This window comes from Phocoena sinus, chromosome 11, assembly GCF_008692025.1.
Source record: "Phocoena sinus isolate mPhoSin1 chromosome 11, mPhoSin1.pri, whole genome shotgun sequence".
NCBI classification, from domain to species: domain Eukaryota; kingdom Metazoa; phylum Chordata; class Mammalia; order Artiodactyla; family Phocoenidae; genus Phocoena; species Phocoena sinus.
In genome coordinates this window covers 36,003,816-36,029,862 of record NC_045773.1, presented here as the reverse complement: position 1 = coordinate 36,029,862, position 26,047 = coordinate 36,003,816, and the positions used below count along the sequence as shown (strand labels likewise).

The following is a 26,047-nucleotide window of genomic DNA, read 5'->3' as shown; positions in this document are numbered from 1 at the left end:
AACAAAGAAGGAATTAGAAAATGCCATTTGGTAATCATTAGAGTAATAACTGTTTCAGATAAAAATTATCAATGGATGCCAAAAAAGGTGGGTGAAGTTTGAAGAGTAATGAGATAGTTACATAATCTCAAGGTATCTTCCCACAAGATACTAAGTAAAAACAGTAAAAGCAATTTTACAGTGGAAAAACTTGGCATATACCAATTTAATCAAGTGATGAAAGTTAATATCACAAGTTAGTTACAGGACAAACCAATAGCATGTGTCTCCTAAGATGATGCACCAGAAGGACACAGCATCACTTCTGCATTTCTCCTACCAAAAGTGCACAATTGGGCTTCCCTTGTGGCGCAGTGGTTGAGAGTCCGCCTGCCGATGCAGGGGACACGGGTTCGTGCCCCGGTCCGGGAAGATCCCACATGCCGCGGAGCGGCTGGGCCCGTGAGCCATGGCTGCTGAGCCTGTGCCTCCGGAGCCGTGCTCCGCAACGGGAGAGGCCACAACAGTGAGAGGCCCGCGTACCGCAAAAAAAAAAAAAAAAAAAAAAAAAGTGCACAATCTGAATCTAAGTAAACATCAGACAAACCCAAATTGTGAGACATTCTAAAAAATAGCCAGCCTGTACTCTTCAAAAACGTCAATGCCAAGAAGGACAAAGAAAGGTTAAGGAAACTAAAAAGATATGACAGCTAAATGCACTGAATCCTGGACGAGGAAAAGACATGAGGAATAATGAACAGTACTCAACCCAGGACATAATGAACGTTCCTGGGAAAATCGGCCTGTACCTTTCAAAGATGTCAAAGTCATGAAAGTCAAAGAAAGCATGAGGAACTGTCCCAGATTAAAGGAATCTTAGGAGACAGGACAAATGAATGTTAACACATGATCCAGGATTTTCTTTTACTGTAGAAACATTTTACTACAAAAACATTATTGATAAAAACTGAACAAGGTCTATAGATTAAATAACAGTATTATATCAAAGTTAATTTCCTGATTTTATTTTATTGTGTTCATGAATGTCCTTGTTTTTAGAAGTAAAGGGTAAAAGGAAATCACATGTACAACTGACTCTCATGGTTCATTAAAAAAGCCTGTGTGTGTGTGTGTGTGTGTGTGTGTGTGTGTGTGTGAGAGAGAGAGAGAGAGAGAGAGAGAGAGAGAGAGAGAGAGAGGACAAAGTAAATGTGGTAAAATGTCAACATTTGGGGAAAGTTGGCAGTAAGTCCCCAAGAATTTTCTATAATATTTTTGCAAATCTGAAGTATTTCTGTAAATCTGAAATTATAAAAAAAATAAGAAGTTGAAAGTAAAGCATATAAGGTCTGGAATTTTCTTAAGGTCTGTCTTTCCTTTCTGCACATTTATACGACCCTTCTCTTTCTTTTGTCCTATTGTCTCTGTCCTACTTAATTTGGATTCTACTCCCAGTAGGGCTCTTTCTTGAAAGCGAGCTTCAGCTGGTTTATTCTAAGGGTCCACAGGTCCCAGACTGCTTGTAGGTCATAAGAGGGAGGACGATAAAATCAGAAAGAGAATCAATCTGGCCCAACGTACTCAAAGACAACCAGACCTACAAGTCTCAAACTTAAGAGAGCCTCACAGACCTACAGGATTATAAGCAACAGATGCTTCCTATGAATGTCATAAAAGCCTGAAGCTTAGTGAGCACAGAATATAATTTTTTTTTAAAGGGAAATGTAAATTATTCCTTATAAATACTGTCATTCAAAATGCTAACCGAAAGAAGTTAGGAAGACCTATGTGCTTGGGAAACTGAAAACCTTAAGACTGTGGACAGCCCAAATTTTCCTACAGCAATACCACATCACGCCTTGATACGAAGTATCGCATTACCTTCCGGGGCTTCGAGGGTCTTCTTATTCTGCTCACACCACCCAATGGGGTAGAGGTCAGCCTTCCTGATGTCACACCAGAAGTCTGCTCTCCGGTCCTCCCCGTAGCCATCGTAGCGGAGGAGGAGCAACTGCTCACAGGTGGTAATGATGGTGGCAACCCAGTAGGTTTCAGGATCGGTTTTCACAACCACCTCCAGTTTCATCCCAGGAGCAAATCCATTCTGCAAACGTGTGTCCACCTGAACAGGGAAATGTTATTAACCACCAGGAAAACATCTCAAATGAATACTTCTTTGGCCAACATTCTTTAAGACTTACAATTCTGAAGCACTAAATGCAATAAAATCTTCTCAAGGGAAACCTGAGAAATTCCAATTCTAACTCACAGGAGTGATCCAAACAAAACAGGGACTAGCAATGCTGCTCTGTTCCATCTGACTCTGAAGGAGCTTTAAGAGAACTCAATATTCCACCAAAGCAGTCTATTATGATTATAGAATATGCTTTCTATTAAGTATACAAATCACTGAATGTTCACCATTTTAACAACCTTCAACACATTAAGTTTTCAAGAGTGATTTCTCGATCATTCAAAAGAAAATTTATGAAGCTAGAAAAGGTAAAGGACAAAAATAAGTTATACTGATAATAAATTAGTATAATATATACCATACAAAATGAGCCATATTTCCCAGTTTCCCTAAAACCGTCTGTGTTTACACCTGTTATTCTTGAATAATAATAATGCCTCTTATCTCTCTCAAAAGTGTCCTAATTTAGATGATAAATTATATGGTCACAAAGTTAGGGGTCTGCAATTCTGGAATTCCTGTATGTGTATACTAAAATTAAATAAATATATTATGGATAATGAGAGCCAGGTTTCTCACTGTGGGAGAAAGAAGTAAAAATAAGAAGAGGGGAATGGGACTTCCCTGGCAGTCCAGTGGTTAAGATTCCACGCTTCCACTGCAGGGGGCATGGGTTCAATCCCTGGTGAAGGAACTAAGATCCTGCATGCCGTACAGCACAGCCAAAAAAAAATAATAATAATAAAATAGAATAAAATTTTAAAAAGAAGAAGGTAAAACCAGAATGAATCTTGTGGTGTTGATCTGAAATCAGAGGTGTGGATGCCAAAATGACTATGACGACTATGATATCTGCATAGTCTCAAAGGTTCTCTCCACAAAATTCTTCCTTAGTCGCAAAAGGGAAAACAGTAACATTACGGTGAAGAAATCTGGCAGACGCCACCTTAACTACCGGATCAAAGTTAACATCACCAGTCCTAAAACATCAATATCATATACCCTTGATATCATATCAGAAAAGCACATCATCATTTCTATGACATTCTTGCCAAATGCATAAACTCAAGCTAATCATGAGAAAACCCAAACGCAAATTGAGAAACATTCTACAAAGTAACTGGTATATGATATGTGCTTCAAAAGTATCCAGGCCATGAAAGACAGAGAGAGAATGAGGAACTGTCCCACGCTGGAGGAGACGATGGAGACATGACAACTAAGCGCAATGTGGCCATGATAACCACTAGAAAATGAGGGGGCTCCTGGAAAGGAGAGGCCAGAGAGGGAAAGTCCGCATTCTGTGTAAAATTCCTCCCCATTCTAATCACTAACCTGCTGTACTTCTGAAAGGTAATCACTATCCTGAATTATAACACTACAGTTTAACACTGCCTGTGTTACAGGACTATGTTAGCAAAATTATGCAGTATGAATGTTTTTCTGTGTGGCGCTTCTCTTGTCCAACATTGCTTATGAGATTCATTTGTGCTGTTGCATGTAACAGTACTTTATGTCTTCCCCTTCCTGTATAGTATTCCATTATACAAATATGCCATAATTTATCCATTCTAATGCTCCTCATAGTAGGCACTCTGGGTAGGTCACAGTTTTGGAAGACTACTGATAATATTCTCATAATTATATGAATAGTTTTGTATGTCATTTGATGCATACCTACATGGATTCCTACAATAAAAAGACTAATATTTTCCAAAGTGGCTACACCAATGTACTCTGCCAGTAGTATACAAGAAATCCTTCTGCCTTAACATTCTAACCAACATTACTGTATTTTCTACCTTTTTCATTTTAACCATTTTGAAACACGTATTATATTATCTCACTGTAACTTTAATTTGCATTTTCTGATTATTAATAGAGTTGAGAACCTTTTTATTTATTAGCCATTTAGATTTCTTCTTCCAGGGAATGCCTAAATTTCTTGCCAATTTTTAATTGAGTCAATATTCTGGATACAGTTTGTCAATTACTTGTATTACAAATATCACTTTTTTGATGGTGTTGTTTGATAAACAGAAGTTATTAATTTTAATATACTCTGATTCATCAATATTTTTCCTTTAAAAAGTTAATGGTTTTTCTATATTTTTAAACAAACTTTTAAACAAACTATATTTTTAAACAAACTTTTTAAACAAAATAGGTCATAAGATATACTATTATATTATTTTCTAGAAGCCTTTTATATTGAGAACTAATATCCACCTTGAGTTAATCTCTGTGTGTGGTATTAGGTAGGGGTCAGGTTTTAATTGTTGGAATCCGTTTGTCAATTTCTACTTAAATTTTTTTTTGCTGTTTGACTTGGGTTACAGTCAATCTACAAATCTATATGGGGAGAACTGACATCTTTACAATAGTGAGTCTTGCAATAGATGAACAGGTATATTCCTTCATTTTAACTTATATAAATATTTGAAGTTTCTTTGCAAATATTTCTTACATTTTATTCCTAGCTATTTGATGTTTTTTATGTTATTGTAAATCACATCTTTCAGTTTCCATTTCTGTTTGTGGCTAGTATATAGAAATAAAAGGCTTTTTATACCGACCTTGTATCTAAAAATCTTGCTAAAATTACTCATTAATTCTAATAATATAGCTGTAAATTATTTTATTCATCTGCAAATAATGACTTTTTCCCTTCCTTCCTAATTCTTATACATTTTAATTGTTTTTCTTACCTTATTATATTGGCTAGATCCTCCAAAACAATATCAAACAGAAATCATGCTAACCAGCATGATTTTTGTCTTGTTCCATATTAAAAAGAAAGGTGTATCATATTACCATTAATAAAGTTTGCTGTAGATTTTTTTATAGATACACTTCATCAAATTAAGGAAATTCCCATCTGTAGTTTGCTAAGAGTTTTATCATAAGTGGATGTGGAATTTTATCAATAATTTTTTTTATATATTGAGATGATAATGTGATTTTTCTCCTTTACTCTACTACTATGGTGAATTATGCTCATTAATTTTCAAATGTTAAGCCACTCAGGCTATCTTGTATTCCTGGAAAAAATAGACTTATTAATGTACTATCCTTTTTAAATATAGCTACATTTAGTTTGGTATTATTTTTTATGCTATTTATGCATTAGTCGTCATGAGTGACATGTCTGTTTAATTTTCCTTTCCTGAAATATTATTAGATTTGGTATCAAGATTGTGCTGATCTCTAAACAAACTGGTACCCTACAATCAATATGGGATAGAATGATCAGACAGAAAGGAAACAGAAGACTTGAACAAGAGTATAAACCAACTAGAACTAACAGACATATAGAGAACACTCCACTCAACAACAATACACATTCCTCTCAAATGTACATGGAACATTCTCCAGGACAGACCATAATTTTAGGGCAAAAACCAAATCATACAAAGTATCTTTTCTAATCACCATGAAATAAAACTGGAACTCAATAACAGAAGGAAAACTAGAAAATTCACAAATACGTGGATATGAAACACACTCTTTAATAGCCAATAGATCAAAGAAGAAATTACAAGGGAAATTAGAAAATACTTTGAGACAAATTATAACAAAAATACATCAAAATTTATGAGAGGCAGCAAAAGCAGCATTAAGCAGGAAATGTGTAGCTGTATGTGACTACACTAAAAAAGAAGGAAGATCTCAATCAACACCCTAACTTTACTTCCGAAGAAACTAGAAAAAGAAGAGCAAATTAAACCCAAAGCTAGCATAAGGAAGGAAATAATAAAGATTAGAGTAGTGATAAATAAAACAGAGAACAGAAAAACAATACAGGACTTCTGGGTTTCAATTTGACATGTAAGGATTTTTGCATGTTGGAACTCCTGTCCTAAGAAGAAAAAAAACCTCAACAAACTAAAAATCAACAACTCTTCTTAGATCCAGCAGAGAACTGAGGTCATAGGGCAAAACTGCTGTGCTCAAAATTGGAGACAGACAGACAGATACAGAGAATTACAACATACTAGACAGAGCAGAAACCTCTGCAGGACTATAACCAGGGTAGGAAACCTCAAACTGTAATTAATGAATTGCTAGGGGCTCAGTATGGACAAGATTGAGAGGTAAAAACTCCATGGGGGCCCAGTCTCAGGGCAGCCCATGGACTTCTCTGAGTTTACCGCCCCCTCCACCCGCCCAGGAGTCCTACCAGGTTTTCACAATAAAGATCAGAGAAAAATCTCCTAGTACCTCTGGCAGAGGGAAGAATAAAGTAGCATTGTGAAATACATCCAAAGCATTCTGCTCTTCTTAACAAGACTAACCCTCAAGAAAAACTATTTTACTAGGTCCTAATCAACTAGTTTTACCAAAACTTTTACCAGAGTTTTCCTGATCTAAGGTAAGGGAAACACCCAACTCCAGCCCCCTCTAGCCTCCAAAATAGGGGAAAGGATATGCACAACTCAGGTTCACTAAAACACTGAGACCAGTTCACAAGGCTAGAGAATGCTTTTGCTCTCCTCACACCTTACCACCATATCAAGAGGGCTCCTGTAAAACAGAGGAGACAAAATAAATGACACCAAAGTAAATTTTAGCCTCTGACACCTATAGCTACAACAAACGATAAAATCAACCTAACTTCTATCCAGGTAAACATAAAACACTAAAGACCTATTTATTTCTATTCCTTTTACTCAGTATATTATGTCCAGCTTTCAACAAAAACTTACAGAGCTACTAAAAGACAAAAAACACAGTGTGAAGAAACAGAGCAGACATTAGAACCAGGCTCAGATATGGCAGAGATGTAACATACCAGGAATTTAAAACAACTGATTAATATGATAAGGGCTCTAAATGAAAAGAGTAGACAGATGGGTGATGCAAGAAAAGAGAAACTCCGAGGAAAAATCAAAATGAAATGGCAGACACCAAAAACACTCTAACAAAAATGAAGAATTCCTTGATGGGCTCAACCACAAGACTGGGGTCAGCCAGGGAAAGAATCTGTCTAGAAAAAATGTCAATAGAAACTTTCAAAACTGAAAAGCAAAGAGAAAAAAGAATGAGAAAGTTGGAAAAGAATACCAAAGAACTGTGGGACAATTATAAAAAGTGTGACATAAGTGTACTATAAATATTGGAAGGAAAAGAGAGAAAGAATAGAAGAAATATTTGAAGCAATAATGATTGAGAATTTCCCAAAATTAATGATACCAAACCACAGATCCAAGAAGCCCAGAGAATACCAAGCAGTATAAATAACACAAAAAAATCTATACCTAGTCATAAGATACTCAAACTGGAGAAAAACAAAGACAAAGAAAAAAATCTTGAAAGACGACAGAGGAGAAAAAAATACCTTACCTATAGAGAAGCAAGGATAAAAATTACATCAGACTCCTCTTAAGAAAACACTCAAGTAAGAAAATAGTGGAGTGAAATATTTAAATTATGTAAAGAAAAAAGACACCAACTTAGAATTCTGCACTCAGCAAAATAAAAGACTTTTCTCAAACAAAAATTGAGAAACTTTGTTGCCAGTAATATTTCTTGCAAGAAATATTAAAATGAATTCTTCAGAGAATTCCCTGGCAGTCCAGTGGTTAGGACTCCACGCTTTCACTGCCGAGGGCCCAGGTTCAATCCCTGGTCAGGGAACTAAGATCCCGCAAGCCACACAGCGCGGCTGGGAAACTTCATTCATTCATTCCTCAGAAAGAAGGAAAATGATATATGTCAGAAACTAGATCTACATAAAGGAAGAGCAATAGAATAAATGAATAAATATATAATAAACATATAAAAGAATCAATGTAGATAAAATCTAATTTTTCTTATTCTTTTTTTTTTTTTTTTTTTTTTATTTTTTGCGGGACGTGGGCCTCTCACTGCTGTGGCCTCTCCAGTTGCGGAGCACAGGCTCCGGACGTGCAGGCTCAGCGGCCATGGCTCACGGGCCCAGCCGCTCCGCGGCATGTGGGATCTTCCCGGACCGGGCCACGAACCCGTGTCCCCTGCATCAGCAGGCGGACTCCCAACCACTGCGCCACCAGGGAAGCCCTCTTATTCTTAATATATCTAACAGATAACTGTTCAAACTAATAACAGCAACAAATTATTTGGTGATTATAGCTTATGCGTAAGTGAAACGAATGATAACAATGTTATAAGGCCTGGGAGGGAGTAATTGGGAATACTCTGATATTAGCTACTGGAACTATCCATGAAATGGTATAGTGTTACTTGAAGGAGAACTTGGGTTAGTTGTAAATGTATATTGCAAAAACAAGGGCAACCACTAAAAAAGTTTTTAAAAGTATAATGATGTGCTAAGTGAAATAAGCCAACATAAAAGGACAAATATTGTATGATTTCACTTATGTGCAATAGGCAAATTCACAGAGACAGAAAGTATAATAGAGGTTACTAAGGGCTGGGGGAGGAGAGTGGGAGGAGCCACCCAGGCGAGAAACCCTGAATACGGGGTTTCTGTTGGAGATGATGAAAAAGTTGTGGAAATGGAGAATGTTAGTGGTTGTACAACACTGAGGAAGAAGTTAACTTTTTTAAAACCTTTAACACTGAAGTGTTTTCAATATGCATCTTTTAATTAATTGCAGTCTACTTACAAATAATACCATACCACTTCATGTGCTGCACAAAGATCTTACAACCATATACTCCCAAATCCTCCCTCTCATCCTTTGTGCTAGTATAGTTACATATGCTATAAACACACAATATACTGCTACCATTTTTTTGTTTGTTTCAAACTGGTATCTTTTAGAGACACTAAAAATAAGGAAAACAATGAACTTTATATCTAGCTACATCTATGCCATTTCTATTGTTCTTTATTTCTTTCTGTGGATCTAAGTTTCTGTCTTATTTCAAATTCCTTCTGCCTTAAGAACTTCCTAATACTTTTTTGTAGATAATGAAACCTCTTACTTTTTGTTTTCCTGAAAAGGTCTATATTTCTCCTCCACTTCTCGAAAAAATTTCTGCTGAGGGAAGAATTCTGGGTTGATAGGTTCATTTCTTTCAACACTTTAAAGATCTTACTCCACTGTGCTCTGGTTTGGATAGTTTCCCAAAAAAATTTCACTATAATTCTTATATTTGTTCCTCTATATGTAATGTGTCTTTTTTCCTCTGGCTGCCTTCAAGATTTTCTCTTTCCCTTTGCATTTCAGCAGTCTGAATATGATGTGTCTGGATGCATTTTATTGTTATTAATTATCCTGTTTTGCATTGCGTGAGCTTCTCTGATCTGTGGTGTAGTATCTTTGTTTTCCTTTGGAAAATTGTCTGCCGTTATCCCTTCAAACATCTCTTCCTCACCTCTGCTCTTTTCTCCTTCTGAGATTCCAATTACACACAAATTACACTCTTTTTTTTTTAATATTGTCCACAGCTGTTGGGTGTTCTAGTCTGTTTTTTCCCCACTTTTTTCTCTTTATATTTCAGTCTGGGCAATTTCTACTGACTTACCTTCAAGTATACTGATTTCTTCCTCATCTGTGTCAAGTCAACTGATGAGCCTGTCAAAGGCACTCATCTGTTACCATGTTTTTCATTTCTACTAGATTCTTTCTAATAGTTTCCATCTCTGCTGAAATTCCTCTTCTGTTCATGCATGTTGTCCACCTATTCTGCTAGAGCCTCTAACGTATTAATCACAGTTATTTAAAATTCTCTGACAGTTTAAACATCTGGGTCATACAAGTCTGGTTCTATTGAATGCTTTGCCTCTTGACACTTTGCTGTTTTTCTCTTCCTTCTGTGTGTCTCTCATGATTTTTCGTTGAAAGCTAGACATCCTGGGTAGAACAGTCAAGACCGAGACACATAGTATTTACTCCCGGAAATGAGCATGTTTCTTCTTAGGTCTTAAGTTCAAGAGAGAAGGTTAAGTCAATCTAGTTAGGACTAGAGCTGGGTTTGGGTTTTATTGTTGCTAACAGTTATTCACAGTGTACCATAGGCTTCAGATTCCACTAGCACTGTCTGGTATTTATGCTGTAGGCTCATTTGCTATACGTTTTTTTCCCTCAACATTAGCTTCTCCACCCTCACATTTAGATCTTCTCTTTGTGACTACACCTCTGTTGTAACTACACTTCTCTTTGTGACTGTCTCTCTCTCTCTCTCTCCACACTCTTGCCTCTCCCCCACAAAGAGACCTCTACTACCCACAATTTTCTAACTTGGTAGTGGGGGACAAGCATTCTCTGAGATTCAGCCTCAGTCTTGTGAGATTCTGTGTCCCTTGGTCTTGGGGGTGGAAACTTCTCAGTGATCCTAACCTTCCCCCAACTGTAGGGGACTTCTGATGCTCCAGCATGTATTCCTACCCCTCTCCTACCTACATCCCTTCCCCAATCAGTTTGATGCTTTTGTTCTTGAAGACCCAGGTAAAGCTTAGTGCCTTTCCCACAGTGGGGGTTCTTCTCTCCACCAGACATGCACCATGAGGAAGGCTTTTTCACTATCTTACACTTTTCCTCTTTGCAAACATGGTTTATCTCTAATTCCTTCTTCAGCCCTGTCTTCCCTCCTTCCTTCGTGCCAAACTTGGTTATGTAAAACTCCTGCCGGTGGCTTGGACATACATTACCATTGCTCTAGAGTTCTACCAGTTTTGCCCATGATCTGCTAGTCATAGCCATCCCTTCTCAAAATCTTCCTATATCCATGCTTGATTTTTACTATATTTGGCAGCCCTTCACCATATACTGATTCAGGTTTATGGTTAGGCCAAGTCCTAATCCAGAGCAAAGTCCTAACTCTCTTCAATTTTATTAAGGCTCAGAGAGGAAGCTGCAGAAGAAAAGTGTGAAGCTAGCTGAGGCTGGTTCATGAGGTTGAAGGAAAAAGGACATTTCTATAACATAAAAGTGCAAGGTGGAACAGCGAGTGCTGATGTAGAATCTGCAGCAAGTTATCCAGAAGATCTAGCTAAGATAATGGATGGAGGTAGCTACACTAAACAACAGGTTTTCAGTGTAGATGAAACAGCCTTATCCTGGAAGAAGATGGAAGAAAATGCCATCTAGGACTTCCATAGCTAGAGAAGTCAAAGCCTGGCTTCAAAGCTTCAAAGGACAAGCTGACTCTCTTGTTAGGGGCTAATGCAGATGGTGAGCTTAAGCTGAAGCCAGCGCTCATTTACCATGAAAAAATCCTAGGGCCTTTAAGAATTATACTAAATCTAACCTGCCTGTGCTCTATAAATGGGAAAACAAAGCCTGGATGACCGCACATCTGTTTACAACATGGTTTACTGCATATTTTAAGCCCACTGTTGAGACCTACTGCTCAGAAAAAGATTCCTTTCAAAATAGTACTGCTCACTGACAATGCATCTGGTTACCCAAGAGTTCTGATGGAAATGTACAAGATTAATAACGTTTTCACGCCTGCAAACACAACATCCATTCTGCAGCCTATGGATCAGGAAGTCATTTCAACTTTCAAGTCTGACTACTTAAAAAATACATTTCATGAAGCCGTAGCTGCTATAGAGATTCCTCTAATGAATCTAACAATTGAAAGCCTCCTGGAAAGGATTCACCATTCTAGATGCCTTTAATTACATTTGTGATCCATGGGAAGAGGTCAAAATGAACATTAACAGGTGTTTGGAAGAAGCTGATTCCAACCCTCACGGATGACTTTGAGGGGTTCAGGACTTCAGTGGAGAAAGTAACTGCCAATGGGGTGGAACAGCAAGAAAACTAGAAGTGATGCCTGAAAATGTGACTGAATTGGTGCAATCGCATGAGAAAACCTGAACAAACGAGGAGTTTCTTCTTCTTCTTCCTCTTTTTTTTTTTTTTTTTTTTTTTTAATCTTTTGGCCACGTCGTATAGCATGTGGGATCTTAGTTCCCTGACCAGGGATCGAACCCATTCCCCCTGCATTGGCACTGTGGAATCCTAACCACTGGACCACCAGGGAAGTCCCAGGAGTTTCTTCTCATGGATGAGCTTTCTTGAGATGCAATCTACTCCTGGTGAAGATGCTGTGAAGATTGTTGAAATGACAACAAAAGATTTAGAATATTACATAAACTTAGTTGATAAAGCAGTGGCAGGGCTTGAGAATTGACTCCAATTTTGAAAGAACTTCTACTATGGGTAAAATGCTATCAAATAGCATTGCACCTACAGAGGAATCATTCGTAAAAGGAAGAGTCAATCCATGGGGCAAACTTCACTGTTGTCTTTTTTCAAGAAACTGCCACAGCCACCCCAACCCTTCAGCCACCACCACCCTGACCAGTCAGCAGTATCAACATTGAGGTAACACCCTCCACCAGCACAAAGACTACTCACTAAAGGCTCAGATGATGACTAGCACTCTTAAGCAATAATGTATTTTTAAATTAAGGTATGTACTTTTTTTTAGACATAATGCTATTGCACACTTAACAGACTATAGTATAGTTTAAACATACTTTTATATGTACTGGGAAACCAAAAAATTCGTGTGACTGGCACTTTATTGCAATACTTGCCTTACTGTGGTGGTCTGGAACTGAACCCGCAACAGCTCCAAGGTCTGCCTGTACCAGACTATAAATCATTTTCTTCAACTGAAGAGGTTTTGGGGGTTTTTTTTGACAAAAATAAAGGAATATTCATGACTGGTCAAAAAAGACAGGTTGGCATCGAGTGGCAAAAAATACACAAAACCAAAAGGGTTTTAGAATATGTCAAGTTTTCTTAAAAGTGGCAACAGGGGGGAAAAAGAAAAAGCACTCAAATTCTCTCAAGTATTCTACCTTAAAATAACTCTAAACTCTCTACTGATGGTGCAGTGAGTCAAAGAAAAGAAATATAGTAAGTCAAGCAATATAGTCATCGCTCACATGTTTAAAAGACCCGTAGGGAACTGCTGTGGATCCTGTCTCTTCTAGATAGTCTTCCCAGTTTAATTCCACTTCTTCCACTCCAGATCCAGCATCTGGAATTAAAAACAACACAAAAACAGGTAAGACTCAATTTAAAAAAAACTTAAGGTATAAAAACATAAACTTAGTAAACCTAACTTACAAGTTAATTGACTTTTCACACAAAATAACTAAGTATTCTTTTTAAATAGCAGGTTCCCTTAGTGCACTGATTGTCAATGAATCTCAACACCATAGAGTGTGACATGCTGTCTCCTGCTGGGATCTATCTGGGATTCACCTAAATAGATCACATAAAGTTGGTGAGAGTATAACTACTATAAACCCTTTGGACTGTAATTTAGTATCTAATGCCAAATATCTGAGATCCTTAATAGGCATTTCAAACTTAAATTTTCAATCTGTTCTTCCTTAGTACTCACCAACTGAGTAAAGTTACCAATGGTTGATATTTTGACTCAATCCAAAAACTGTGGAGTTATCCTTACTTTCTTCCCTTTCTTTCACATCTCACATCCAATCCATCAGAAAATTCTGGGTACTACGTTTAAAAATATCCCAAATCTAATCACCTTCCACCATTTCTACTGCCATCTCTCTAAGTGCAAGGTCTAACTACAGTATCTTTCACCTTTTAATCACACAATAAAATCTAAAATTTGGGAGACTGCAAAGGCCCTATGTGATCTGACCCCTAGTTCCCGACCCTGACTCTGCATCCCCAACCAGCCTCTTGTTTGCTCACTGCACTCGAGGGACACTGAGTTTCTTGCCACTCCTCTCTAACCATGTTCTTTCCTCAAAGTCTCTGCGTTTGTTATTTCCTCCGCTTAGACTCATTCCCCTGTCACTGACAGCTTTACGTCATTCAAGCCTCTACTCAACACCTCTCCAGAAAAGCCTTCCACCAGAAAGGCCTTCCATCAGTGTGCATCTAAAGTAGAAACCTCCAGCCTCTGCTTTCATTATCTTCATGGCATTCATTCCTACCTACAAGCATACCATGTCTTTTTATCTTCCCCATTAGACAATAAACCCTGTGAAGACAGGAGCTTTGTTTTGGTCACTCCTACATCTCTGTCACAGCAGAGACTCAATACATTTTTGATGAGTGAGCAAAGATTCAAACACTCCATTGGAATCCAATAATCCCAATTCACATAAACTCCCTAAGAGCAGGGTTTTGTTCACTGACTATCACCACTGCCCAAAACAATGCGTGTCACTAGGAAGTCTGTGATAAACAGCTGCTGAATGAGTATACCCTTGGGGAGCCTGTGCTTCACACAAACACAAGGAGGCAAATACAAGGATGCTCACCACAGCACTGTTTCTAACAGCAACAGACAGAAGCAATCAGTAGAAGAATAGATAAATTATGGCAATCCTACAACGGAGTACTACTACATATAGCAGCTGAAATAAATGAACTATACTGACATATATAAATCTCAAAAAAATGACATCAAGTAAAAATAGCAGGTGCAGAATGAAAAGCACAAGATACAATTTAGGCTTCAAAACAAAACTGCAATATAATGTTTATAAATACAAATCAATAACAGTATAAAAAAAGGATGGGAAGAATATACATCAACATTAACAGTGCTACCTTTGGGGAGGGAGGGAAGCAAAGAAGATTAGAAGGAAAGTACAAAAGAGCCTTAAACTGTATTATGTTTTATTTAAGAAAAGAAAAAACATATGAAAACATGTTCAACATCATTAGGGAAATGCATATCAAAACCACAGTGAGATACCACCTCACACTGTGAGAAACTGGAATCTTTGTGCACTGCTGGTCTCGGAATATAAAATGGTACAGCCACTGTGGAAAAATTTTTGGTGGTTTCTCAAAAAAATTAAAAATATAATTACCATATGATCCAGCAATTCCACTTCTGGGTATATACCCAAAAGAACTGATAGCAGGGACTCAAACAGATATCTATACATGAATGTTTATAGCAGCAATATTCACAATAGCCAAAAGGCAGAAGTAACTGACTCAAGTGTCCATCAACAGATGAATGGATAAACAAAATGTGCTATATGCATGCAATGAAATATTATTTAGTCATAATAAGGAAGGAGGGGCTTCCCTGGTGGCACAGTGGTTAAGAATCCGCCTGCCAATGCAGGGGACACGGGTTTGAGCCCTGGTCTGGGAAGATCCCACATGCCGCGGAGCAACTAAGCCCGTACGCCACAACTACTGAGCCTGAGCTCTAGAGCCCGTGAGCCACTACGACTGAGCCCGCGTGCCACAACTACTGAAGCCTGCATGCCTAGAGCCCGTGCTCTGCAACAAGAGAAGCCACCGCAATGCGAAGCACGTGCACCGCAGCGAAGAGTAGCCCTTGCTCGCCACAACTAAAGAAAGCCCTCATGCAGCAATGAAGACCCAATGCAGCCAAAAATAAATAAATAAATATATATATATATATATATAAAAAAAGCACCACATCTCTGAAAAAAAGGAAGGAAATTCTGACACAGGCTACAGGCTACAATGTGGATGAACCATGAGAACATTACACTAAATGAAATAAGCCAGCCACAAAAGATCAAATATTCTATGATTCCACTTACTTGAGGTAGTTAGAGTAGTCAAATTCATAGAGACAGAAAGAAGAATGGTAGTTTCCAAGGACTGGGGGGAGAGGGGAATGGGGAGTTAGTGTTTAATGGGTACAGAGTTTCAGTATGGGAAGATGAAAAAGTTTTGGAGATGGACGGTGGTAATAGTTGCACAATGATGTGAATGTATGTAATGTAATGCCACTGAACAGTACACTTAAAAATGGCTGAAATGGTCAATTTTATGTTATGGATACTTTACCGCAATTTTGAAAATGAAAACAAATATTGGACAATGTTAATTTATTATTTATTAATTTTAAAATTCTGCATTGTAGGTACGTGGGTGTTTCCTATATTGTTTTCATTTCTATGTATTTGAAATTTTTCCCTAGAAATACAACAAACCAACAAAGACTTTATTGGGAGCATCCTGGAAGTATGAGCCAGTAGAAAATCAATTTCCATCACTAAAACACAACAAGGCTGGACATTCATATTCATGGTCCTTGGCAAGAACCCTAGTCCCTCAAATAGCATGCTGATTTAAAAATAAACAATAACAACAATAAAAGCAGTGAATGAAAGGACTAAAATCTCTCATTCATCAAAAACTACCTAAAAACTGAGAAGAAACTAGACTAATGATCTGATAGAAAAGTCAGCAAAACACATGAAAAGAATTTTTTTGTTTTATTTTTAATAAATTTATTTTAGGCTGCGTCGGGTCTTCGTTGCTGTGCATGGGCTTTCTCTAGTTTCAGCAAGCAGGGGCTACGCTTTGTTGCAGTGCATGGGCTTCTCATTGTGGTGGCTTCTCTTGTTGCAGAGCACAGGCTCTAGGTGTGCAGCCTTCAGTAGTTGCGGCACGCAGGCTCAGTAGCTGTGGCGTGGGCTCTAGAGTGCAGATGCAGCAGTTGTGGCACATGGGCTTAGTTGCTCCGTGGCATATGGGATCTTCCCGGACCAGGGCCTGAACCTGTGTCCCCTGCATTGGCAGGCGGGTTCTTAACCACTGCGCCACCAGGGAAGTCCCGAGAATTTATTTTTTAAAAATGCAAATAGTCCTTAAACATATGGAAACGTGTGCAAATTTATTCATTTTTAAAAAATGCAAATGGAAACTACACTGAGATATCAGATGGAAAAAATTCCAAAGTCTGACAACACACTCCATGGTGAGGCAGGTAATTAAGCAGGTAAAGCATAACGACACAACCCCGGTGAAAGAACTTGGCAATATCTAGCAAAATTACATATGTATTTACCTTTTGATCCAGCAATCCCACTTCTAGGAATCTATCCCAAAGATATGTTGGCAAAAATACAAAAAGACACATGTACAAAGCTACTGATTGCGGTACTATATGTAATACCAAGACTGGAAACAACCCAAACGTCCATCAATAAGGAACAGGGTGAATAAAATACGGTATATACATCCAGTACTATACATCTGTAAAAAAGAATGAGAATAATTTCCATATACTGATGTGGAATAATCTTCAGTATACACTAAGTGAAACAGCAAAACACACAGCAGTTTTTATTGTAGCTCTAGTTTTTGTATAAGGTGAGAGAGAGATGAATATATATGTAAATGCTCACACATATCTTTTTACATTTTAAAACATGAAAAATAGAATAAAAAGTAATAAAACTTGTTATATATATGGAGAAGGATAAAAAGGATGAATACTATCAGGCTGAAAGTGGGAATGTTGTTATATCATTTTGACTTTGTAACTATGTATATACTTTACACGATTCAGAAACATTTAAATTAAAAATTCTAAAAACTGAAAATGAACTTAAATATGCCTAACTGTTGGTGTCAAAACCGCAAAGAAAACAGGATCCCTTTAAGTCATTAATAAAATACAAAATTTTGACTACAAACCCAAGTGGAATATATCTAAAGGCAAAAACATAAAGAAATCTTAAACTATACACTATTATTCTACTGATATTTGGAAGGTTGGTATTGTTATTGTGAAAAAATTATATGAATATTATAGGATAAAAACAAATAAGTGATGATACTAAAGACATTACAAAACAACACATTTCTAAAAGAAAAGAGACATGAATATAAAATCAAAGAAATAAAAACCCTGTAATTTTAAATTAAAATTGTAAATACCAGATGAAGCCATCTGATTTTCTTTTCTCTTCAAAAGACGTGTATTTCCTAGCCATCGCTATGGAGAAGACCTAGAAGAAATGGCAATCTGCTATCAATGAGCACCCCAGCACCTGGATTGTAGACTGTAAATATCATATCCACTTAAAAAAAGAGAGCTCCTCAGAGAAATGGCAAATTGCAAGCTTGGGGCAGGAAATGTGCAAGAGGTACCTTGGAATCTTATTATACCAGAAAGCAAGGACTAGAACTATCAAAGATATATGACATCACATCCAAAGAACACAGGAACAAATCTGAAAGAACTCTCATTGGTCTAGAATGAGGCAATTTGATCATCAAATGAATGATGATAGCAATAAATTCAAATTCATATATAAAATATATATGTAATGTATATACGATATGAGTTAATAATAACACTTGAAAGAAAACAAATCAACTTCCTAAATAGCGGAGTGAGTACCTCGGTGAAACCACTCTTCCAGAAAAGCAGCAAAAATACTGGCTAAACAATGAAAATTGACCATTTCAAAGTTCTGAAATTAACTGAAGGCACAGAACAAACTGAAAAGCATCTATCAAGACAAGTTACAGAACCTCTGTTAGAATCGTGGGATTGTGGCTCTTTAAGTTGGAGCTATTCCCATCTTTCATTCCTCCCCAGCTCAAAACAGGAATTTTAGAACTGAAAATACAATAACCAAAAAACAAAACAAAACAAACTCCTCTATAGATAAGCTCTACAGCAGAATGAGGAGGACAGGGAAAGAAACACCAAAATTAAAGAGCAATAGAAAACACCCAATTTCAACAATGGAGAGAAAAAAAAATGAAAAGCACCTCACAGAGCTATGCCACAATAGCAACAGACCTAACAAAAGTGTCTTCAGAGTCCCAAAAGAAGACAAAGAGAACAGAGCAGAAGAAGTCCTAGAAGAAATAATGGCTGAAAAGGTTCCAAATTTGTCAAAAGACATAAGCCTATACTTTTAAGAAGGTAAGAAAACTCCCAACAAGATAAACCCAAGGAAATCTGTGCACAGATACACAGAGTCAAACTGCTGAAAACTAGAGACAAAAAAATCCTCAAAGCAGCAAGAGAAACAATACCTCTTTTAAGGGGAGTGGCGGGAGACAGAATTCCCATGACAGCAAATTTTCATCAGAAAGGGAGGCCAGAAGGCACAATATTTTTCAGGAGATGAAGAAAAGAACTTTCAACTCAGAATTCTATATTTAGCAAAAATATCCTTTAATAATAAGTGGCAAAATTAAGATATTCTCAGATGAAGGGAAACTAATGAATTCTATCACCAAGAGACCTACCCTAACAAAATGGTTAAAGGAAGTTCTATAAACAGAAATGAAATGACAGAGAAGGAATCTTGGAAAATCAGGAAGGAATAAAGAACAATGAAAAGAGTAAAAATACTGGAAAACATACTACATTTTCCTTCTCCTCTTGAATTTTCTAAATTATATTTGACAGTTGAAGCAAAACTTTTAACAATATCTGATGTGGTTCTCAAAACATGTAGAAGGATATTTAAGACAAGTTTATTATAAATAAGAGTAGGAAAAGAGACATAAAAATAGGTAAAATTTTTACACTTCACTCAAATTAACAAAATGATAAAACCAGCACAGTGTGGTAAGTTAAGTATATATATACCTAGAGCAACCACTAAAAAGCTATATAAAGAGATACACTCAAGAACACTGTATAGGCAAAACAAAATGAAATTCTAAAAACATGTTCAGGTAACCCACAGGAAGGCAGGAAAAGATAGGAACAAAAAAACAGAGAAAACAGGGCTTCCCTGGTGACGCAGTGGTTAAGAATCTGCCTGCTAATGCAGGGGAAGCAGGTTCAAGCCCTGGTCCGGGAAGATCCCACATGCCGTGGAGCAACTAAGCCCGTGCGCCACAACTGCTGAGCCTGTGGTCTAGAGCTCGCAAGCCACAACTACTGAACCCGCAAACCACAATTACTGAAGCCCGTGTGACTAGAGCCTGTGCTCCGCAACAAGAGAAGCCAGAGCAATGAGAAGCCCATGCACTGCAACGAAGAGCAGCCCCCCGCTTGCAGCAACTAGAGAAAGCCTGTGTGCACCAACGTGCTAAAAGTAAATAAATAAATGTATTAAAAAAACAGAGAAAACAAATGGACAAAAATGGCAGACGGGGCTTCCCTGGTGGCGCTGCGGTTGAGAGTCCGCCTGCCGATGCGGGGGACACGGGTTTGTGCCCCGGTCTGGGAAGATCCCACATGCCGCGGAGCGGCTGTGCCCGTGAGCCATGGCCACTGAGCCTGCGCGTCCGGAGGCTGTGCTCCACAATGGGAGATGCCACAGCAGTGAGAAGCCCGCGTACCGGAAGAAAAAAAAAAAAAAGGCAGACGTGAGCCCTAACATATCAATAATTACATTAAGTGTAAATGATCTACACCAATTACAAGACTGAAAAAAAATTTTTTAATGACTACATGCTGTTACAAGAAACTTACTCCAAATATAACAATTTACACAGGTTGAAAGTGAAAGGATGAGAGACTTCCCTGGTGGTGCAGCGGTTAAGAATCCGCCTGCCAATGCAGGGAACACGGGTTCGATCCCTGGGCCAGGACGACCCCACATGCCGCGGAGCAACTAAGCCCGTGGGCCACAACTACTGAGCCTGCGCTCTAGAGCCCATGCACCACAACTACTGAGCCCACACACCGAAACTACTAAAGCCAGTCTGTGCGCTCTAGGGCCTGCATGTCGCAACTACCGAGCTGCGAGCTGCAACTACTGAAGCCCATGTGACTAGAGCCTGTGCTTCTCAACAAGAGAAGTCACAGCAATGAGAAGCCCACGCACCGCAACAAAGAGTAGCCCCTGCTTGCCACAACTAGAGAAAGCCCGCACGCAGCAACAAAGACCCAGTGCAGCCAAAAATAAATAAAATTTAAAAAAAAAAAGAAAGTGAAAGGATGAAAAGGATATACCATGCAAACATTAATAAAAAGAAAGTAGGAATAGGTAAATCTGTAGAGGCAGAAAGTAGACATGGTTGCCAGAGGGTAGATTAAGCAAGAAATGACTGCTAATGGTTTCTTCTGAGGAGTGATGAAAATGTTCTGGAATTAGGTAGTAGTGTTGGTCACACAACTTTCTGAATATACTAAAAACTACTGAACTGTATACTCTCAAAGTGTAAATTTTATAGTATGTGAATTATATCTTTAAAAAAAGAAAAATATTTCAATAAAGATGTTTTTAGGAAACCTCAATAGTTAAAAAAATTATTAATTAAAAAGCAAACAAACCATATGATTAATAAATGAGCCAAAAATACGAAGACATGGTACTGAAGGGGATACAGGGATAGCAAGTAAGCACCTGTTCAACATCACCTGCATCACCTGCTCAACATCATTTGCATTCAGCCAATAGGGGAAAGAAAATTAAGACCAGGATGAGCTATCATTACACATCTATCAGCATGACTTAAATAAAAATAGTGACAATACCAAATGGCTGTGAGGATGTGAAGAAATCAGATCTCATATACTGCTGCTAAGAATGCATAATGGTACAGCCACTCTGGAAAGTAGCTGTGCTCCTCGGCATTTATCCCAGAAAAATGAAATTTTATGTATATGATTGTTTATAGCATCTTTATTCATAAAAACCAAAAACTAGAAGGAACCAAAATGTACTGCAACAGATGAACGGTTAACCAAACTGCATTATATCCACGGAATACTACCAAGCAATAAAAGGGAACAGACTACTGATACATTCAAGAATTTGGATGGAGCTCAGGGGCATTATTTTGAGTGAAAAAAGTCCATCTCAAAAAGTCACATACTGTGTGGTTCTATTTATGTAACATTCTGGAAATGACAAAATTATAGAGATGAAGAACCGATTAATGGTTACCTGGGGTTAGGGAATATTGGGGAAGAGGAATAGGTGTAACTATGAAGGGGCAGTACAAAGGAGCTCTGTGTGGTGATGGAATAGTTCTGTATCTTGACTGAGGTGGTGCTTACAGGAATCTACACGTGATAAAATGACAGAACTACATACATTTTATACATAGATCAATTTCCTAGCTTTTATATTGTACTATACTTAAATGAGATGTAACTTACAGTAGAAACCGAGTGAATGGTACATGAGAACTGTCAGTATTTTTGCAAGCTCCTATGAATTGATAATTACCTCAAAAGAAACTTTTTTTTTTTTTTAACGAAGTCTGCTCATAAAAGTTACTTACTTTTTCAACAAACATGCTGAGTACACGCCCACCCCACCCCCCCTCAGTGCCAGGTTCTCTGCCAGGTACAAAGAAAGACAACTCATGTCTTCAAAGAGCTTCCCATTTAGTGGTAGAAAGATAAGCCATACAACATAACACAGGTAAGTAATGGAATTCTGCACTCTGAAGAATGGATTTTGCTCAGCAAAACCAATACCTGCATCAATCTGCTGCTCCCCGTTCATTTCCACAGCACATGGGTGATCTCCTCCCCACACAGAGGACAGGCCTTATAGTTATGCTACAATCTGAAGATTACTTGCAGTTCTCAAGCATCTGTTCAATGGGCATCCAAGGGTCCAAACGAAAGTGCTGAAAAATCAAAAAGAACACATTAACAGGCTGCAGCCCAGTGTTTATTCAGTCATAAGACATGATACTCTGGTGGGTTGAAAGGGCAGATAAAACAAAAATACACTGGCAGAATAGATGGAATTAGAGAAAAAAATTTTGACACCTTTTCTAATTTTGAAGACTGTGTGTGTGTGTGTGTAGAGAGAGAGAAAAAGCTATCAAGATCTTGATATCTAAAAATCACAAAAAATCAACATATATATGAATCACTACCCCTTCAACTTAGATTGTAATACTGAGCACCACTATCCACAAAAACTCTAATTCCTAATGAAATCCTGGGGGGAAAAGTTAGCTTTCAATGCCCTGTCTTAACCAGTAAATAAGATTCAGGATATGACATATTATTTTATCTAGTTTTCCATTTCATTTACCTAGAATATTATGCGGAACCAAAAAGTATCAACTATATTTGTCTACAATTACACTTATAAAGAGAGCTCAATCCCTCCAAAATAACCTCTGAAACCATTTATTCTTTTTTAAAAAGGCTTTATTGGGATATAATTCACATGCCAAAATCTCCCATTTTAAGTGTACAATTCAATAATTTTCAGTAAATTTACAGTTGTATAACCATCACTATAATCCAATTTTAGAATATTTCCATCACCCTGGAAAGAAACTTCATTCCCCATTTGCAGTTCTCCATTCCATCCCTAGCCTCAGGCAACCACTAATCTGCTTTTGTCTCTAGAGATTTTGCCTCTTCTGGACATTTCACACAAATGAAATCATACAACATGTGGTCTTTTGCACCTGACTTCTTTCACTCAGCATGTTTTTGAGGCCCATCCATGCTGCAGCATGGATGAATCTATTTATTCTTGCTTTACATACATGTAAAACAATCTAAGATACTGCCTTTATATATGCCTAACAGATTAGAAAGAGTAAATGCAAGGGGGAATAGGAGCTGCTGCAGGAAGGCGTGATGTGAACTAACCTCAAGGGCAACAATGCAGAAAACTATAAAGGTGGAATAGCAACTCAACAGCCACAGCTGCCTGGGTGATACCTACAAGAGCAAACAACTCTGAACCTCTCAAAAAGATTCTGATTCTGTATTAGATCCCCAGTAAAGGATTATCATAAAAATCTTTTAAACACTAAGAAAAAATTAGTTTAAATTTTAACATACTCTTTGAAAAGGTACAAGCTATCTCAAGTACAACAGTGTGAGCTGGGTGATAGGGATACCCAGATTCTAGTCCCAGCTCTACCCATAACTAAATGTGCAATCTTATACAGACTATATCATGTCCTTTTTTTTTTTTGCGGTACGCAGGCCTCTCACTGTTGTGGTCTCTCCCGTTGCGGAGCACAGGCTCCAGACGTGCAGGCTCAGTGGCCACGGCTCACGGGCCTAGCCGCTCCACAGCATGTGGGATCTTCCCGGACCAGGGCAAGAACCCGTGTCCCCTGCATCGGCAGGCAGACTCTCAACCACTGCGCCACCAGGGAAGCCCTATTATGTCCATTTTTAAAATCTGTAAAATGAGTGTAACATTTTCAGATTTTAAAACTAAATTTCATATTAAGCATACAGAAAATCTTAATAACAGTTAAAATTATGGATATTCCATTTGAGGTAACTGCCAGTTATCCAAAATCTTTTCATACAACAACATAAGCACTGAAACTCACACTTTCGCAGATAGGAACAACTGAATAGAAACCTGGTAGTGAGGTTTAAAGCCTCTAAATAAGCTTTCTTCTCTCAGTTTACTTTCCTACCCCAAGCCCAAAACATTCAAACTGTACCATTCCACCTGCCAATTCATTCACTCCCCATATTTATTAAACACTAGCTCATTACCATCCACTATTCTAGGGAATAAGGGTAAAGCAATCAAGAGAGACTTGGTTCCCGCATTCATGATGCTTATTTTCAACTGGTGTAAGACAATTTAAGCCAACAATTTAAAACAATTATTTAAAGTGCTATGAAGGAAAAGCAGCAGTAGGTGCTAAGATAGAACATAATGGCAGACCTAACCTAAACTAAGAGGTCACTGACAGCGTCCCTGGGGCGGGGAAAGGTATTTTAAGCTGACACTAAAGGGGAAACAGCAGTTAGGCAAAAAGGGCAGAAAGGAGAGAATAGTCCAGGAATAGGGAGCAGCACATACAAAGGCTCTAAGGTGAGGAGGAACTGAGAGCAGGCCACTGTGGCTGGAGCATGGGAACCAACCGGGTAAGTGGCACACAATGAAACTGGACAGGAAGAGTAGGAATAACGCAGTTGATACAAACTGGGGATTTACCATAAGCTGGGTACTGTCCAAAGCACTTAAACATATTAACCCATTTAATACTCTCAACAACTGGACAAGGTGACATCACTATCATGAGGAAACAGGCACAAAACAGGTACTACCTGCCAGTGTCCCACAGCTAGTTAAGTAGGAAAACCAGGTCTCAAACCTAGCAAAACGTCAACATTATATGTCCTCAAACGCCGTATTATAGTGCCTCTCAATGGGAAGCAACCGAGGGTTTTCTTAAGCAGAGAAAGGATCAAATCTGTGTTTTTAAAAACATCACTCTGGGAAAAAAAAAAAATTACTCTGGACCCAATCAGAGAAACCATAAAGGAGTGACAAAAAAACATAAAAGTATAAAATTTCTACATGGCAAAAGACACCGTAAATAAAATTCAAAGATAACAGAGTAGGTCTTAAAAGTTCTCATCACACACAAAAAATTTTTTCTAACTATGTATGGTGACAGATGTTAACTAGATTTATTGCAGTAATCTTCACAATGTATACAGATATCAAATCATTATGCTGTATGCCTTAAACTAATATAATGTTATATGTCAATTTTACTTCAATAAAAATAAATAAATAAGACAGTTGAGATGGGTGAAAATATTAACAACATGTAAGATAATGGATTAATTTCCATATACAAGCTCCCATAATTCAACAAGAAAAAAAGAAAAGAAAAATCGGTAAAATATGTAATTAATCCACACTAAAAATGAGAGTTAATACTTACAAAAATATGCTCAATCTCATTAGTAGTGAAATAATGAGACTTTTTTTTTTTTTTTTTTTTTTTTTTTTTTTTGCGGTACGCGGGCCTCTCACTGTTGTGGCCTCTCCCGTTGCAGAGCACAGGCTCCGGACACACAGGCTCAGCGGCCATGGCTCACGGGCCCAGCCGCTCCGCGGCATGTGGGATCCTCCCGGACCGGGGCACGAACCCGTGTCCCCTGCATTGGCAGGCGGACTCTCAACCACTGCGCCACCAGGGAAGCCCCCATAATGAGACTTTTTAATCAAATACTATTTTTTTCACCTTTCCAACTGGTAAAATTTTTAAAACTGAAAATCTCCAGAGTTGGCAAGGAAGACAGACAAAGGGAGAGAGTATATATTGGTACTACCTTTTTGGAGAGGAATTTAATGATAAATAATTTAACATATAATGATTTAAAAGACAAACTCTTTGAGCAATAATTCTACTGTTAAGAACCTTTCACACAACACAATATGTGGAATCTAAAAAAGTGATACAAATGAACTTATTTACAAAACAGAAACAGACTCACAGACATAGAAAACAAACTTACGGTTAC

General features: G+C 37.9%; 1 protein-coding gene across 2 annotated transcripts in view; it reads right to left on the bottom strand.

The window, feature by feature from the left end:
• SFMBT1 (Scm like with four mbt domains 1) overlaps window positions 1–26,047 on the bottom strand; it is a 133,851-nt gene that overhangs the window by 35,928 nt on the left and 71,876 nt on the right. For both annotated transcript variants that reach the window (XM_032650307.1, XM_032650306.1), the window contains exons 2-4: window positions 22,262–22,416; window positions 13,029–13,123; window positions 1,861–2,101 (exon numbers count right to left, since the gene is read on the bottom strand). In XM_032650307.1, the coding sequence (XP_032506198.1) occupies window positions 1,861–2,101; window positions 13,029–13,123; window positions 22,262–22,289 (364 nt within the window). In that variant the 5' untranslated portion in view covers window positions 22,290–22,416. The remainder of the gene's footprint in view (window positions 1–1,860; window positions 2,102–13,028; window positions 13,124–22,261; window positions 22,417–26,047) is intronic.